The 15,851-nt window shown below is 36.9% G+C and overlaps 1 protein-coding gene across 1 annotated transcript; it reads left to right on the forward strand.

Moving 5' to 3' along the window:
* The first annotated feature begins 2,477 nt into the window (after nucleotides 1-2,477).
* On the forward strand, nucleotides 2,478-9,359 carry LOC140144549 (gamma-butyrobetaine dioxygenase-like). The gene is made up of 5 exons (XM_072166367.1): nucleotides 2,478-3,458; nucleotides 4,022-4,127; nucleotides 4,954-5,153; nucleotides 5,364-5,530; nucleotides 9,128-9,359. Exons 1-5 carry the CDS (start codon nucleotides 2,932-2,934, stop codon nucleotides 9,292-9,294), a joined length of 1,167 nt encoding a protein of 388 aa, XP_072022468.1. The 5' UTR covers nucleotides 2,478-2,931; the 3' UTR covers nucleotides 9,295-9,359.
* The last annotated feature ends 6,492 nt before the right edge of the window (nucleotides 9,360-15,851 follow it).

A 15,851-nucleotide genomic window follows, 5' to 3' on the forward strand; every position in this document is an offset into this window, starting at 1 on the left:
TACAATCTCTTAGTGTATATAGCTGAGGATCAAGGACCTGAAGGAGGGTAATACAATCTCTTTGTGTATATAGCTGAGGATCACGGACGTGAAGGAGGGTAGTGCAATCTCTTAGTGTATATAGCTGAGGATCAAGGATGTGAAGGAGGGTAATACAATCTCTTAGTGTATATAGCTGAGGATCAAGGACGTGAAGAAGGGTAATACAATCTCTTAGTGTATATAGCTGAGGATCAAGGATGTGAAGGAGTGTAATACAATCTCTTAGTGTATATAGCTGAGGATCAATGATATGAAGGAGGGTAATACACTCTCTTAGTGTATATAGCTGAGGATCAAGGATGTGAAGGAGGGTAATACAATCTCTTAGTGTATAAAGCTGAGGATCAAGGACGTGAAGGAGGGTAATGCAATCTCTTAGTGTATATAGCTGAAGATCAAGAACGTGAAGGAGGGTAATACAATATCTTAGTGTATATAGCTGACGATCAAGGACGTGAAGGAGGGTAATACAATCTCTTAGTGTATATAGCTGAGGATCAACAATGTGAAGGAGGGTAATACAATCTCTTAGTGTATACATATAGCTTAGGATCAAGGACGTGAAGGTGGGTAATACAATCTCTTAGTGTATATAGCTGAGGATCAAGGATGTGAAGGAGGGTAATACAATCTCTTAGTGTATATAGCTGAGGATCAAGGATGTGAAGGAGGGTAATACAATCTCTTAGTGTATATAGCTGAGGATCAAGGACGTGAAGGAAGGTAATACATTCCTTCACGTCGATTGTATACAACGTCATTGTTGTTGTTGTATACAATCTCTTAGTGTAAATAGCTGAGGATCAAGGACGTGAAGGAGGGTAATACAATCTCTTAGTGTATATAGCTGAGGATCAAGGACGTGAAGGAGGGTAATACAATCTCTTAGTGTATATAGCTGAGGATCAAGGACGTGAAGAAGGGTAATACAATCTCTTAGTATATATAGCTGAGGATCAAGGATGTGAAGGAGGGTAATACAAGCTCTTAGTGTATATAGCTGAGGATCAAGGGTGTGAAGGAGGGTAATACAATCTCTTAGTGTATATAGCTGAGGATCAAGGACGTGAAGGAGGGTAATACAATCTCTTAGTGTATATAGCTGAGGATCAAGGACGTGAAGGAGGGTAATACAATCTCTTGAAGGAGGGTAATCGAATATTTTACTGGTGTAGCTCTTAGTTATGTAGCCGAGGATCAAGAATGTGAAGCAGGGTAATAGAATATTTTAATGATGTAACTGATGATCAAGGATGTGAAGATGGGTAATATAACCTTTTAGTTATTTGTCTGAGGATCAGGGATGTGAAAGAGGGTAATATAATCTCTTAATGGTGTAGCTGAGGAGGAAGGATGTGATGGAGTTTAGTATAATCTTTTAATTATGTAGCTGAGGATCAAGGATGTAAATGAAGGTAATACATAATCTCTTAGTGGTGTAGTTACGTATCAAGAATGTGAAGATGGGCAATATAATCTCTTAGTGGTGTAGCTGAGGATCAAGGATGTGAAGGAGGGTAATACAATCTCTTAGTGGTATAGCTGAGGATGAAGGACGTGAAGGAGGGTAATATAATATTTTAATGGTGTAGCTAAGGATCAAGGATGTGAAGGAGGGTAATATAGCCTGGGGTGTAGCTGAGGATTATGGATGTAAAGGACGGTAATATAATCTCTTAGTGGTGTAGCTGAGGATCAAGGATATGAATGAGGGTAATAGAATCTTGATGGTGTAGCTGAGGATCAAAGATATGAAGGAGGGTACTATGGATATTATATGAAACCACTGAGAGATTTTATTATTTCTTTTCTTTTCTTCTAAATATTATTGTTATTGAACGCACCGTTGCAAAGCGTCGGTTAAACGAGCGTCGCTGATGTGAAAGTACGTCGCTGTACGTTCAAATAAATAAATAAATAAAATAAATATTAGGAATTATTTCCTAGCCTCTTAACCGGTTGGTGGGCTACAAAGGTACAAGGCTAAACTGTGCATGAGTGCGCCGACCCTAAATTTTCAAAATTTCAAGAAGTACATTTCTGGACGTGCGCGGGGTCAGCCGAAATACGAAAGTACGTTTGTACTTTGTGTGTGCTTTTGTTTGACGATAACCTGTTCGTTTGGTTTTTAAAGTCAATAAATTTGACCACTTGATCAAGCTAATCTGTAATCTGTATAATATTGTGTATATATCTACATTAGCAAGGTTATTTTGATCATGAAGGTAGTTCACCTTCCTGTTTTGATCGAAGGAAGCCTACTCACGTGGCCAAGTTTGTATAAGCAATTAGGTCATGCAATGCTATACAGGCTGGTGGAAATTGCTGATATTACGTCGCTTCGTATTGGTTGATATTTTGAATTTTACAATTTGACGGTGGTTTATTTTAACCAATCAGAAAGGATTTCATATCAGCATTTTACTAAGATTGTCAGTAAAACGATGGCGCTTTCGTCCAAAAGAATTAATACCCACCGGATGATTTATATGCAGATGAAACCGGTCACCTTGGACTAAAAACGAACGCGCCACAGGAAATTGACGAAACTTGGGAACAGTAAAACATTAAATGACAGCTGATTTTTACAAAATATAAATATATATTTTATACTACAAGATCGGTAACAAATTAAGCTTCAACAAACTCTTTTCGGCCGTGAAAAAAAAAGGACGGAAATTTCCATTCAAAAGAACGCAACCGTGCGATATCGGTCATTCTTCAAGGTTTTTCCAGCCTTTTTGACCCGAAAACAAGTTGCGCTGATAATGAAGCTTGAGTGAACAAGACAAATTCATATGTATTACTATTTTGTGAATAGAGGCGGGCTAGACGTGAATTCAGATATTTCATACTACACAGCAACCGCTGCAGTTACATGTTTTAAAAATGTCTGCATTTATGCGAGTCGAACTTGATCATCCTTCTCGGTCTTGTCTTTTAAAACATGATGACGGGAATCTTATTGGAACATATCCTTACGTGTGGTTGCGAGATAACTGTCGATGTGACAAATGTTTTCATCCTTCTTCACGTGCTCGTCTGGTACTCATGGTCAACTTGGACCCTGACGTCATTCCAGATGTAGCAGAAGTCGACGACCAAACATTGAACATTAAATGGTCTGATGACCACAGCAGTCAGTTTCCCGTCTCCTGGCTTAAAGAAAACCAATTTTCCGATATGAGTGAGGATCCTGTGAGCACACCAGTTCGTCAGTTTTGGGGTAACGAGATGCAACATAAAATACCACGGTTCTCATTTGCTGATATCCTAAATAATGACAAGAGTCTCCGTGATTGGATAGAAGTATTGCAGGTTCATGGGTTGGCACTCATCAAAGACGCGCCACACAAAGAAGGAGCAGTTCTTGAAATAGGGAAAAGGATCTCATTCTTGAAGACGACACATTCTGGGTAAGACATTGGTATACTTTACGACTCGTAACTTGATATTCTAATGCCTATTGCTATCGTCAATCGTGAGTAAAATTCTGGTTTGTACAAAATAAATTTGTTCAGTCTATTGCAATTGATAATGAAAGGCGATAATATAGATTTAAGTGATAACGTTTGGAGGTAAATGACAGCAACGTCTTTTATTAACAGAGTACATACAAAAACAAACCTGCCGATGTATACTTAATTTTTCAATCTAATTTTGTCAGCCATATAATTTTAAAAATATTTGTAAGCCTTCCTATTTTTCATACATCACTATACTTACCTTGTAATAATAATAATAATAATAATAATAATAATAATAATAATAATAATAATAATAATAACACTAATAATAATAATAATAATAATAATAACACTAATAATAATAATAATAATAAGCATAATAATAATAATAATAATAATAATAATAATCGAGATACTCCTTCAACCTCGTTCATTTGATTTATGTACTTATACACATTTCGTGGTTCTTGTTGTTGACTTAATACCGAATTTGTTTGCTTTTGTTTTTTCAGTGAAACATTTCAGGTTATCAGCAAGTTTGAAGCAAGCAACCTCGCTTACACCAATGCAGAGTTGGGACTCCACACTGATTTTCCCTACTACGCTCGTTCACCAAATGTAAGCGTTCTTTTGCATCTTTAAGAAATGGTTCGGTAATTCCCCACTCAATACTGTTGTTTAGTTGTGTGTGGTTTAATACTGAAAAAAACTTTTGGAACAATAAAAGGTCAAATTCTAAAATTGATTAGATTCTGTTAAAAACCAACGATATGTCGTCGATTGTGACGTAGTCCTGTTTCAGTCAATTTTACTTTCCTACCATAGCAAAGAAAGGGAGATGAACTGCAGTATGTATCACCGGAACTAGCCTGGTTGTTGGTAGTATACATTTAAATTCCGTACTGATGAGGAAGACAAAGTAGCTCTCAACCTCCACAGGATAGAGATCAGATTCTCCAACCCGGAAAGCCATCTGGAGTGGACTAAAGAATATTCTAGCTACTGCTGATTATCTACTGACCAGGAATGATCCAGATCATGATCAAGCATCACTGACAAACATCTGTGATATGTGAGGGATGACACACACCGGACAACTACAGGCCCATCTCGTTGCTCTCTGTGATTGCAAAAGTAATGGAGAGACTCTACAGCAAGAAGATGTGAAAGTACCTTGACCAACATTGTCTAATTTGCAACCGACAGTTTGGCTTCAGGGCTGGGCACTCTATCATTACACTTTTTCATTGTACGAATATTCTACAAGGAATCAGATGTGAAAATATATCAATTGTACACAAATTAATATAAACCAAATCTACTAAGTGGCAGGAACTGTTCCCTAATAATATTGAAGATTTCCTCCATACGTTCAGGAAACGTTGCTGTAAAGGTTGCTGTGAAATTTAACATTATTGTACATTATTTGTATTTTCATCAACAGATTCAGATGTTGCATTGTATTAAACAAGTTCACTCAAAGGGTGGAGAGAATCAGTTCTGTGACGGATACAAAGTAGCTGAAGACATAAAACACGTTGACCCGGAAGTGTTTCGTATTCTTACTACAATTCCAGTAGACTTCAGAGAGTGGGGGACGGACTCTAATGAGTATCACTTCAAACACAGATCACCAATAATACAGTATGTCTGAAAGTAGAGGAACACTATCATATTTTTCTTATTATTATTATTACACCACCACCACCATTATTATTATTATTATTATTATTATTATTATTATTATTATTATTATTATTATTATTATTATTATTATTATTATTAACATCATCATCGTTTATCATCGTTATCATCATCATCATCGTTTAACTGCTACTATTGTTTTTTACCCAGGCTTCTCCCAGATGGGCGCTTCAAAGCTATTAGTTACCACGACCATGTGAGGGCACCTTATATCCAAATCCCAGTGCAAGATGTAAACAAACTTTACCGAGCCATCAAGATATTTAATACGGAGTTATACAAAGAGGAAAACAAAATTGAAATCAAGATGGTTGAAGGTATGGGTTTCTAGATAACAAAATTCAAAACTACTTATAAAGTTACGAGTGACGTGATTTCACATCTAAATCGCCAATAACGAGACTACAGGAGGTATCAAAATAATTGTTCCCGTTTTTGGTGTTTGCCACTTGCAAAGCCACCATCCACTTCATTATGACCAGACATTGAAATATGAAGTGTAAATTATAAAGTCTGAATGTTCATTTCAAAGCGTTTGGAAGAGGCAGGCTTTTTCAGAAACGACGGATAGAGAACAATCATTTTCGCCAAGCGTTAGCTGGCTATCTAATTCGGAGATCGTCTTTATTTGCTAAAGAGATTACGGGGTACTAGCATTGGTTTGAATTACTTTGCGGAACTTTTTATGGTGAAAATATATAATAGACCTGTTATTGGATTTGTAAGAAAAAAAAGTATGTTTTGCCGTTTCAACGAATGAAAACGAGTGAGAATTTCAAAAGTTATGGTTTGAAGGAAATATGACATTAAAAGTTCATGCCAGGCCTATATTAGTTTCCACAGCATATCAACGAAAGAAAATTATAGAATCCTTGTTATCAGGCGTTCTTAGATTTACATTTGCAGACCTCCTGGAGATCAGCACAGCATGAGATGTGAGTGTATTGATAACATGATTAAAACCTTTATGGACGTAAAAGTCAAAGTAAAAAATATCCTATATCCTGTATCGTTTTATGGATAAAAATTACTCAAAATGTCATTTATGAAATAATTTATATCTTAAACATCAGTTTTGTCTTTTCAACGGGAAAATTTCGATGCAATTTCAGGGCCTATTTTTGATATGGGTATAATGTATATACATGTAGGCCTATTATAATTGAACAATATCAGTCTTTATACATTTTATAATGTGCTATATTAAGTATAAATTGCGAATTAATATAAAATTAATGTGCATGTATGAGGCAAGAGGATGGCAGTTTTAGCCAATTAACTAAAAACTGCATTTCTTTATATTAATAATGAACTAAGGGTATAGCCTAAAAGGCAGAAAAGACAAAAAGACAGAACAATTTGGAGTAATTAATTGACAGGAAGTTATAGGAGTTGTTTGGTTTGCTGTTTCTGTGTGCATGTTCTCATCATTGATGGTTTGGTGGACTGTCATGAAACATGATGGATCATAAAAAAGAGTGATCCTAAAAATGCCACCACCCAAACTAATTACAAGGCATCTTCTGCATTGAAGCTGGCTTTGCCTTTAAAGGGAATTTTTATTATGATTGATACTAATGACACTCGCGACTTTCAACGATGACTTAAAGTCATGAATTTGTGATACATGAGTCATGAGTCATGACGACTATCTAGTGTGCCTGAAGGTATATACATTAAATAGGAACTATGATACTTGCTGAACTTGTTTTTATGTGTAAGTGTATCCTGTAATTAAACCTGTTTGTTGTCCTGTCTCGTGATGTCGGTTACATGTCGCATTTGCCGACAGTTAGATTGATCCCTCCACGTGCCGTATTTGACACCTGAAAAGTAACTTTTACGGATGTGGTGCTAATGGTACTCTGTACTGCAAGTCAGAAATGAAACTCAACTGATTCACAATGTAAATGCTGTTTAACAAATGCTAATAAATTAGTCTGATCGTTTAAATCTTGTGAGTAGTGTAGCCAATAATTATTGACTTCTGCACTCCAAACATTATTTTACTTGCCGTAAATGCAGTCTCCTGTAACAGGTAGAATGCTGATGGGATTTCGACCCTTGTTCAGAATATTCTTGTTTACAAAATTAAGGATTTCGGATTCCGATCTTTATCGAACTAAGATTTCGGATTCCGATCCTTCTCATAAAGGGCCATAGCCGAGTCATGCCGATCTATTCAGATCCGGATAGTTTAGAACAATGGAAATGCAAAAAGATGGGATCTCGACCAATCATAGTACAAGATTGTATGGGCTGATGTCTTGGGCTTTTAACAAACCCGGGCGCGTGGGAGGAGAACTCACTCTCTCTCTTACCACAGACACATCAACATGGGGTTGTAACTGGGAGGTTTTGCTCTGGTTGTTTATCATTTTAGTTCTCCGGAGTTTTGGCACATTCTCCGATAAAGTGTTCAAATTGCCAAATCTGTATCGCCCATAGTTTCAAGTCGAATTCAGACTTGTTTCGTCAGAAAGAAATAACTTTTATTAATATAACTTATACTTAGGACCCGGGGGGCACTCAACTTTGGAAGTGACGGGTATGTGCCTACCGGAGTCGCGAGGTAGGGGCCTATCGGGTACAAAGCGTTATTTTAAAAAAGGGGTCATTGGGTACAAACAAAATAAAAAAGGGGGTCATTGGGTATAAGATTTTTAAAAAAGGGTCATCGGGTAGAAAATTTTGAAAAAATGGAGCAAAATTTTGAAAATTTCGGCATAATTTTGAAAAAATGGAGCAAAATTTGACAGTTTTGGCATTTTTTTGTTCCATTTTGATGATGCTATTCTAGAAAAAAGGGGGTCATTGGGTAGCCTCAACCAAAAAAAGGGGGTCATTGGGTAGCCGCAACTAAAACAAAAGGGGGTCATCGGGTATGGCTTTTAAAAAGGGGGTCATCGGGTATAGTCGACTTCAAAAGAGGGGGCCTATTGACAGGCACATACCGTCACTTCCAAAGTTGAGTGCCCCCCCGGGACTTAGGAGTTGCTTTTTAAAATGTGTGAGGCTAGAGGTTGTAACATACCTAGAAAGTATAAAACAATAAAGCTGATTATGTATGTCCATTGTTTTCCTCCATGAAGCCAGCCAAGGTGTGTTCCGTATAATGTGTCCCTGCTCTCTAAACATGCGCGCATATAATGGATTATAGGTACTTTTCATTAGCTGGTATCATGCCCTAATTATAAAGTATAAATCATCACAACACAGATTATTAAATTTTTCCAACAGGTCGTTCAGAATATGTCACCAATATTGTTCACAGATACGTTACCATATTTCTAATGGATAACAATCTGTGAAAATAATTGGCTAGATGAATGTTCTCATATGTGATGGATCAAGCAGGCTCCATAGTTATATTATATATATGGAACATAACACAATGGTTTCAATGTAACGTTACGTTCATGCCGTCACAGATACGTTACCTAAATTCTACTCCCCTCGGAAAATACGCTGTGATTAATGAAACCAAATACCATACCAGACTTTAGTACATTGGATGATGACTGATCAAGTATGGGTATTAAGTCGGTCAGTTTTTACACTTGCACGATTAAGACAAAGATAGGAAAGGGTTTCACAGATACGTTACCACTGATACGTTACCCCCAATACGTACAAGTAATATTGCTCAAAAATTAAGTATTGTTGAAAAATCACCCATGCATTGTTTTGTGTTCTTAAACTATTAAAGTTTACGATTCTGAATGAATTTTATGTGGTTAGCATTTTGCCATTCTGGAGACCAAACTTGAACGCTTTATCGGAGAATGGGCCTTTTACATTATTTTTGTATCTGCACAAGTCTGAAGAATAATAAACATTACATCACTACAAAATATGGTTTCCAGTTAGTCAGATGCAATCTGAATCTATTGTTCTCAATCTTTCATACACAGGAGACATCGTGAGTTTTGCTAACCGGAGAGTTCTTCATGGTCGAAGCAGTTTCACTGTTACAGAAACCAATGAAAGACATCTCGAAGGAGCGTACATCGATTGGGATGAAGCCTGTTCTCGGATGAGAGTCATTCGTGAAAAGATGCTCAATAAGAAACCACTGTAAAAATGGTGGTCGGTATGAAACCCCGCCCTACGCATCGAAGATGTATAACACAAGCAGAGATATTGGCTGGTCTTTTCTACCCCCCCGGGTTTCTACATGAAATACTGACTGGTCCTTTCTACCTACAGCCATTCTAATTCAATGCACAAACAGCAATAAATCCAACCACTTAAAGCCACAATGTTCGATCTTATAAATAATATCAAATTGGTTAATTTTTTTCAAACCTGATATTTTAGCATAATTTGTAATGTCCCAACTTGCACCTAAATTTATGCCAAATTTGTTGTGTTTGTAGGTCAACAGAGCAAAGTTTGACACAATTCATGAAATTATGACTTTATGTCCTCCTATTGAACTACATGTTAAAGGCCAAAATAACCAGTAGGATTTCTTTCACTTTACCTTGTTATTTCAGCTCAAAATGGACAGAAACCCTAGTATTACTTCAGCATTTTAAGTATAGAATAACAAATTTAAGGAAATCGTACACAAAATATCGATAGGCCTAAATATTAATTAGTCAATAAACACTGTATCTCGAAATCACTAGTGGCATTCATTTTGTCGTAGTTGTGGCATATAGGCAAACTTATAACGAACGAGTTATGACACGAGACTCGATTGGTAGTTCTATGAGTCGCTTTTGCTATTATTAAATTATGTGAAGAAGGGTAATAGAATATCTCAGTAGTGTAGCTGAGGATGAAGGATGTGAAGGAGGGCAATATAACCTCTTAGGATCAAGGACGTGAAGGAGGGCAATATATAATCTCTTAGTGGTGTAGCTGAGGATCAAGGATATGAAGGAGGGTAATATTATCTCTTAGTGGTGAAGCTGAGGATCAAGGATGTGAAGGAGGGTAATATTATATCTTAGTGGTGAAGCTGAGGATCAAGGACGTGAAGGGGGTAATATAATCTCTTAGTATAATAGAATATCTTAATGATGTAACTGAGGATCAAGGATGTGAAGGAGGGTAATATAATCTCTTAGTGGTGTAGCTGAAGATCATGGATGTGAAAGAGATTAGTAAAGCTCTTAATAGTGTACCTAAGGATCGCCAAGGATCAAGGATGTAAAGGAGGGTAATATAGTCTCTTAGTGGTGCAACTGAGGATCAAGGATGTGAAGGAAGGTAATATAATCTCCTAATGGTGTATCTGAGGATCGTGGATGTAAAAGAGGGTAATACAATCTTTGAATGGTGTAGCTGAGGATCAAAGATGTGAAGGAGAGTACTATAGCCGCCTAGTGGTGTAGCTGAGGAGCAAGGATGTGATGGAGGTTAATATAATGTAATGATATAGAATATCTTGATGGTGAAGCTGAGGATCAAGGATGTAAAGATGGGTAATATAACCTCTTAGTTGTGTAGCTGAGGATCATGGATGTGAAGATAGGTAATAGAATTTCTAGATGGGTGGCTTAGCAGTTGGCTTGTCTAGCATCAAGGATTAAGAAGTTTAAGTGATGATATGAAGGAGGGTAATATAATCTCTTAATGGTGTAGCTGAGGAGCACGGATGTGATGGACGTTAATGTGATCTTTATTTTATACACTCAGAACCCTAGTCAACCGATGGCTATTGTTGTGCAAGGCTCACTTAGTCATTTAATCAGGCAAATCGAATTTGGTAACGAAATGAGCAAAATTTTGAGTTACACCTTTTCAATGTAAAAATAATTTTCTCGGCCAGAAGACAAGACTGAAAAAGAGGACATAGCGGGATCAGTGTATTATATCAGGGAAAACACTTAGAGGCCAGTGTTCGGAATCTTATATTAGCGAAACAGAACGATCTTTGAAAGCCAGATTTCTTGAGCACCGTCGTCCAAGTTCCAGCTCATCAGAAGTCTCCAAACACATCCACATCGAATCCCCGGGGCACCAAGTTGACTTGGACCAAGTCAAGATCCTCGACCGGGAACCAAAGTATTCGAAAGGGGTATTAAGAAGGCCATTTACATCAGAGTCAACCAACCTTCACTTAAAAGTGACGGGCCGATACCATACCAAGAGCCTACGTCCAGGTGTTGATGGGGTGAAGTGTCTAAAAGGTCATTGATCCCAAACTTGGGTTGCCAGTCTCCCGATGAAGATCGAAGTTATGACCGAAAATTTGAGGTATGTCTAATCTTGTGTTGAGATCAAAAGTTTAAACTCATAAATTATTGTGAACTCTACTTTAGAGTCAGTCCAGAGCAATTTAAGTCTACGCCACTAGTGATTGTGAAATCTACTGTAGGGCAGTCCAGAGCAAGGACAATATATGTTACTAGTGATCGTGAAATCTACTGTAGGGCAGTTCAGAGCAAAAACAATCTACGCTACTAGTGACTGTGAAATCTACTAAAGGATATTCCAGAACAAGGTTAAGTACAGATCAAAGCAAGGGCAGTCCAGAGCAAGGACAGTGATTGTGAAATCTACTTTAGGGTAGTCAGAAGCAAGGAAAGCCTACATCACTAGTGATTGTGAAATCTACTTTAGGGCAGTCCAGAGCAAGGAAAGTCCACGTTACTAGTGATTGAGAAATCTACTGTAAGACATTCCAGAGCAAGGAAAACCCACGCTACTATTGATTGTGAAATCTACTTTAGGGCAGTTCAGAGCTAGGTAAGTCTACGCTACAAGTGATTGTGAAATCTATTTGAGGGCAGTCCAGAGCAAGGAAAGTCCACGATACTAGTGATTGTGAAATCTACTTTAGGGCTATCCAGAGCTAGGAAAGTTTACGCTACTATAGTGATTGTGAGATCTACTTTAGGACATTTCAGAGCAAGGTAAATTTATGCCATGGGGTTGTGAAATATACTTCTAAAGCACTCTAGAGCAAGAAAATACTATTTTATTGGTAATTTTGAAACCTATTTGATTGCAGATTGTATGTGCCCTCGGAGGAGTCGAGAATCATTGATAACAGTGGACTTCGGGTATATATATAAATGCGCATATATAAATGCGCACGTGACATCTACAAGTCGCTATACCGTGTTCAACGATGTAAGGTACCCGGATGTGCACAAATTCCACACGCAAAAGTATAGGCGAAAATGATAGGTTACAAGGAAAATTGGCTTTGCAAAATAGTGGCATTGATTGCAAAGGGCAAAATAATTTGACCCGAAACATAAACTCTTTATTTGGATTTTCCATTACGGAAAAAAAATTATGATGGAAAAGCTAGATATAGTTGATTTAAAAAGTTATATTTCATTATTTCCGTGCTAAATGGGCGTGGCAATTGGCCATATTGATGACGAAATGTGATTCTTACTGGCATTAAGGTCAGAACTGGGTAGCTGCCGATGATGTTATTTGATGTTTGCACGTAGGGAACTTAGGGGCTGTCATTTTCTTCGGAAGGAAGGGTCATGGATTTATTTATTTGGGAGTCACCCCCCGTAGTGCCGCCAATGAACATAACTCTGACCCTAATTTTAACTCTAATTATAACGTAAATTGAGGAAACTATAACTTTAGCCCTTTTCGGCATAATGACCCTCTCAAACTAATAGGCTAGATGTCCCCGCCCGACCTCCTCAACTCTAACTTACTCATTCGCTCGCAAATGGACAAAAAACAAATTCAAAATGTGTTTTAAGCACCTTTTGTGTCCCCCATGCTAAATCGGTAATCTGTACACACTTTGTCACCCTTTGACGTACAATTTAGAGTATAAACACGTAGATGACTGTACATGATCTAATCATCCCGTTGAGGAAGACTCGTATACTATTATACATCACGCTCATACGTTATATGACAATTTGACGTACAATCACGTATGTGATGCATGGTTTGAGGTTTATTCAGCTAGTAAGTTAGATCCGTCATACACATTATTGTCATGGTATTATATTGTAATTGTATACGTCAATTTTGTTCAGTTTGATTCAACCGGCTTATAAAGTTTTACTTTACACGGCAGGGGAAAGTTAGCAAAAAAACAATTAATTTATGAGTGTAAAAGGGGGAGGGGTGGTTTTGGGGAAGGGGGGACAAATAATATTTATAAAATTATAAGTAAGGCGAGAAAGAGAGAAAAACCCTGTTCTACGGGCGAACGGACCTTTCAAGTAGGGTCGGTCGGTCGGTTGGTATTTTTTTAAATTTTTAAATAAACCAAAAAAAAAAAAAAAATCTGTAAATAAATTTCAATTTGAGAAAATACACACAAACAATTGTCCTGAAATTTCCGAAATTTGGGGTCGGCATTCATTTGTACAGGAAAAATTTGTTTCACAATTTGTTCAAAATAGAACAGGGTTTTCGTTTTTCGTCGCATGCATGCATAAATAAATAAATAAATAAATAAATAAATAAATAAATAAATAAATAAATAAATAAATAAATAAATAAATAAATAAATAAATAAATAAATAAATAAATAAATAAATAAATGAATAAATAAATAAATAAATAAATAAATAAATAAATAAATAAATAAATAAATAAATAAATAAATCAATCCAAGTAAGGTAAATCATCCACAGTAAAGTGCTCAACCAAGAAGGGAGCTGGAATACATTTAAAATAGACTTGGTGATTTATTAAAGCATTATTTACAATATTGTTTCATGCAAGCCAGCCGAAGCCGACCTACACTCGGCTACCAACTACCTATTCAACTACCTATTCAACTACCTATTCAACTGCCTATTCAACTACCAACAAACTATGCAGACTTTGTCTAGAGGAAAAATACTTCATCATATTTAAGCCTCATCTCTCCTCACTGAACAAAAGGAATGAGCTAATAAACACTTGTAGACACAGGAAGAAGCATCTCTTGATCAACTACAACTGATCAATATATCAAGTATTGACTGTCTTCATGAACTTGAACTGCTTATATTATGTTATGTAACCATTTTTGACCGTAAATGTATGCCAATTAAACTGTCTAAAGATCTAGCACTAGCTCCGCGCGTTTTACGCTCGGTGATCGCGCTTTGCGCTCGCCGTCGCCACTTCGCGGCGTGAGCATTCCGCGCTAGATATAGAAATCAGTTTCCAGTGATCAGCATATTCTGACGAGTGTAGGTCGGCTTCGGCTGGCTTGCATGAAACAATATTGTAAATAATGCTTTAATAAATCACCAAGTCTATTTTAAATGTAAATAAATAAATATAAATAAATAAATAAACATTAGTTATGTTTGTACATGGGGGTGCTGTGCAATAATCATGATCCTTTGATATCCATGATTTATCCTTGCAAATTTATAGCATCGAACCTCCAGCCAATGTTCCTTGCCAGTGCTAGCCACGAAACAAGGTCACAACTGTAGCCACTCCTTCAATGATCGCCATTTCAGTGATTGACAGTGATGTAATGCAAATATGGCGCTTGTCATCTGGTCACGTGCGCATTTATAAAAGCGCATTTATATATACAACCGAAGTCTACTGGATAAGGAGTAGGTACGTATCAAGCGATGGATCATGGATAAAGGAATCCATATGGATCAGGAGGAGAGGAATGAATAACACCATGAACCGAGACGAGGGCACCTACAATCTGAGTACTATCTACACCCCTCTGCTACAGCTACAGAGCAACATAGGGACTGACAGCACTTCCCGCCGTAGCAGAGCTTCACAACTCTAAAGAAATTCTACTGAACTAGACGGATGAAACGTCAGTTGGTGAGTTTTTACCATCATCACCACTAATCTATTGGTTTTGTAGAAACAATCTGTACTATATTTACTTCGAGGACTGGTAAATGTCAAAAATATATAAAGTATCAATTTTAAATAATTTGCCATAAAACTTGTATTTTATCGCGAATTTCACAGAATCTTGATTATTTGATATCAGATGGACATAATGCAATTTGGTGTGTCTGATGTGCTCACATGACCCATAAAATACTGTGCAAAGGTGGGTGACCGACCCCTTGGTGCTAAATGTCATTGTCAAAACCAGATCATTTTTAAACGGTCCTCATCTACCTTTTCTTTTTATGATTTTAACATTAACTTTTAAAGCCATAATTATTATAACATTTTCATACAAAATAGATTAGTATTACTTTGTCATAAAATGTTAGCTTTTACTGTCAGATATATCCCCTTTTAATTTTGAGCCGAACAACTAAGGCAAAGCAAACACGATTATTGAAATTTACTACCAGCGCCGATGTCTCCAATGCGTATCACTCCTTCGGTCGTGTTACGGTACGACCCTTCGTTGTGTAGATCACCGTCCCGCACGCCATGTACGTACTGTGTTATGAACATCGCGTATGCGTTCGACTAATATTTCCATCGTAATAACAAAACGATGGTTCCTGCGTTTTATTCAAAATCATGGATTTTGACAAAATCACAGCACCTATGGTCTTGATTTTTGCAGGGTATGTTGGTTTAATAAAGTACAATATCATCGCGTGTAAAAAACAGAATTCTTAAAAATATTGAGCGTCCTTCTCAGCAAATGTTATAATATGGCTTTAATGATTAACTCTTTCATAATCAATTTTAATAACTCTATACGGTTTTTACAGTAAAAGTCAAAACCAGGTGTTAATTTAACGATTTTTT

The sequence above is a fragment of the Amphiura filiformis genome, unplaced genomic scaffold (genome assembly GCF_039555335.1).
Source record: "Amphiura filiformis unplaced genomic scaffold, Afil_fr2py scaffold_63, whole genome shotgun sequence".
Taxonomy (NCBI): domain Eukaryota; kingdom Metazoa; phylum Echinodermata; class Ophiuroidea; order Amphilepidida; family Amphiuridae; genus Amphiura; species Amphiura filiformis.

Bases quoted from the DNA above. Each gene is read 5' to 3' on its own strand.
- LOC140144549 (XM_072166367.1), top strand. From the start codon at position 2,932: ATGTCTGCATTTATGCGAGTCGAACTTGATCATCCTTCTCGGTCTTGT. The intron at 3,459-4,021 runs GTAAGACATTGG...TTGTTTTTTCAG, and splicing joins TTGAAGACGACACATTCTGG to TGAAACATTTCAGGTTATCA. The intron at 5,531-9,127 runs GTATGGGTTTCT...TTTCATACACAG, and splicing joins TGAAATCAAGATGGTTGAAG to GAGACATCGTGAGTTTTGCT.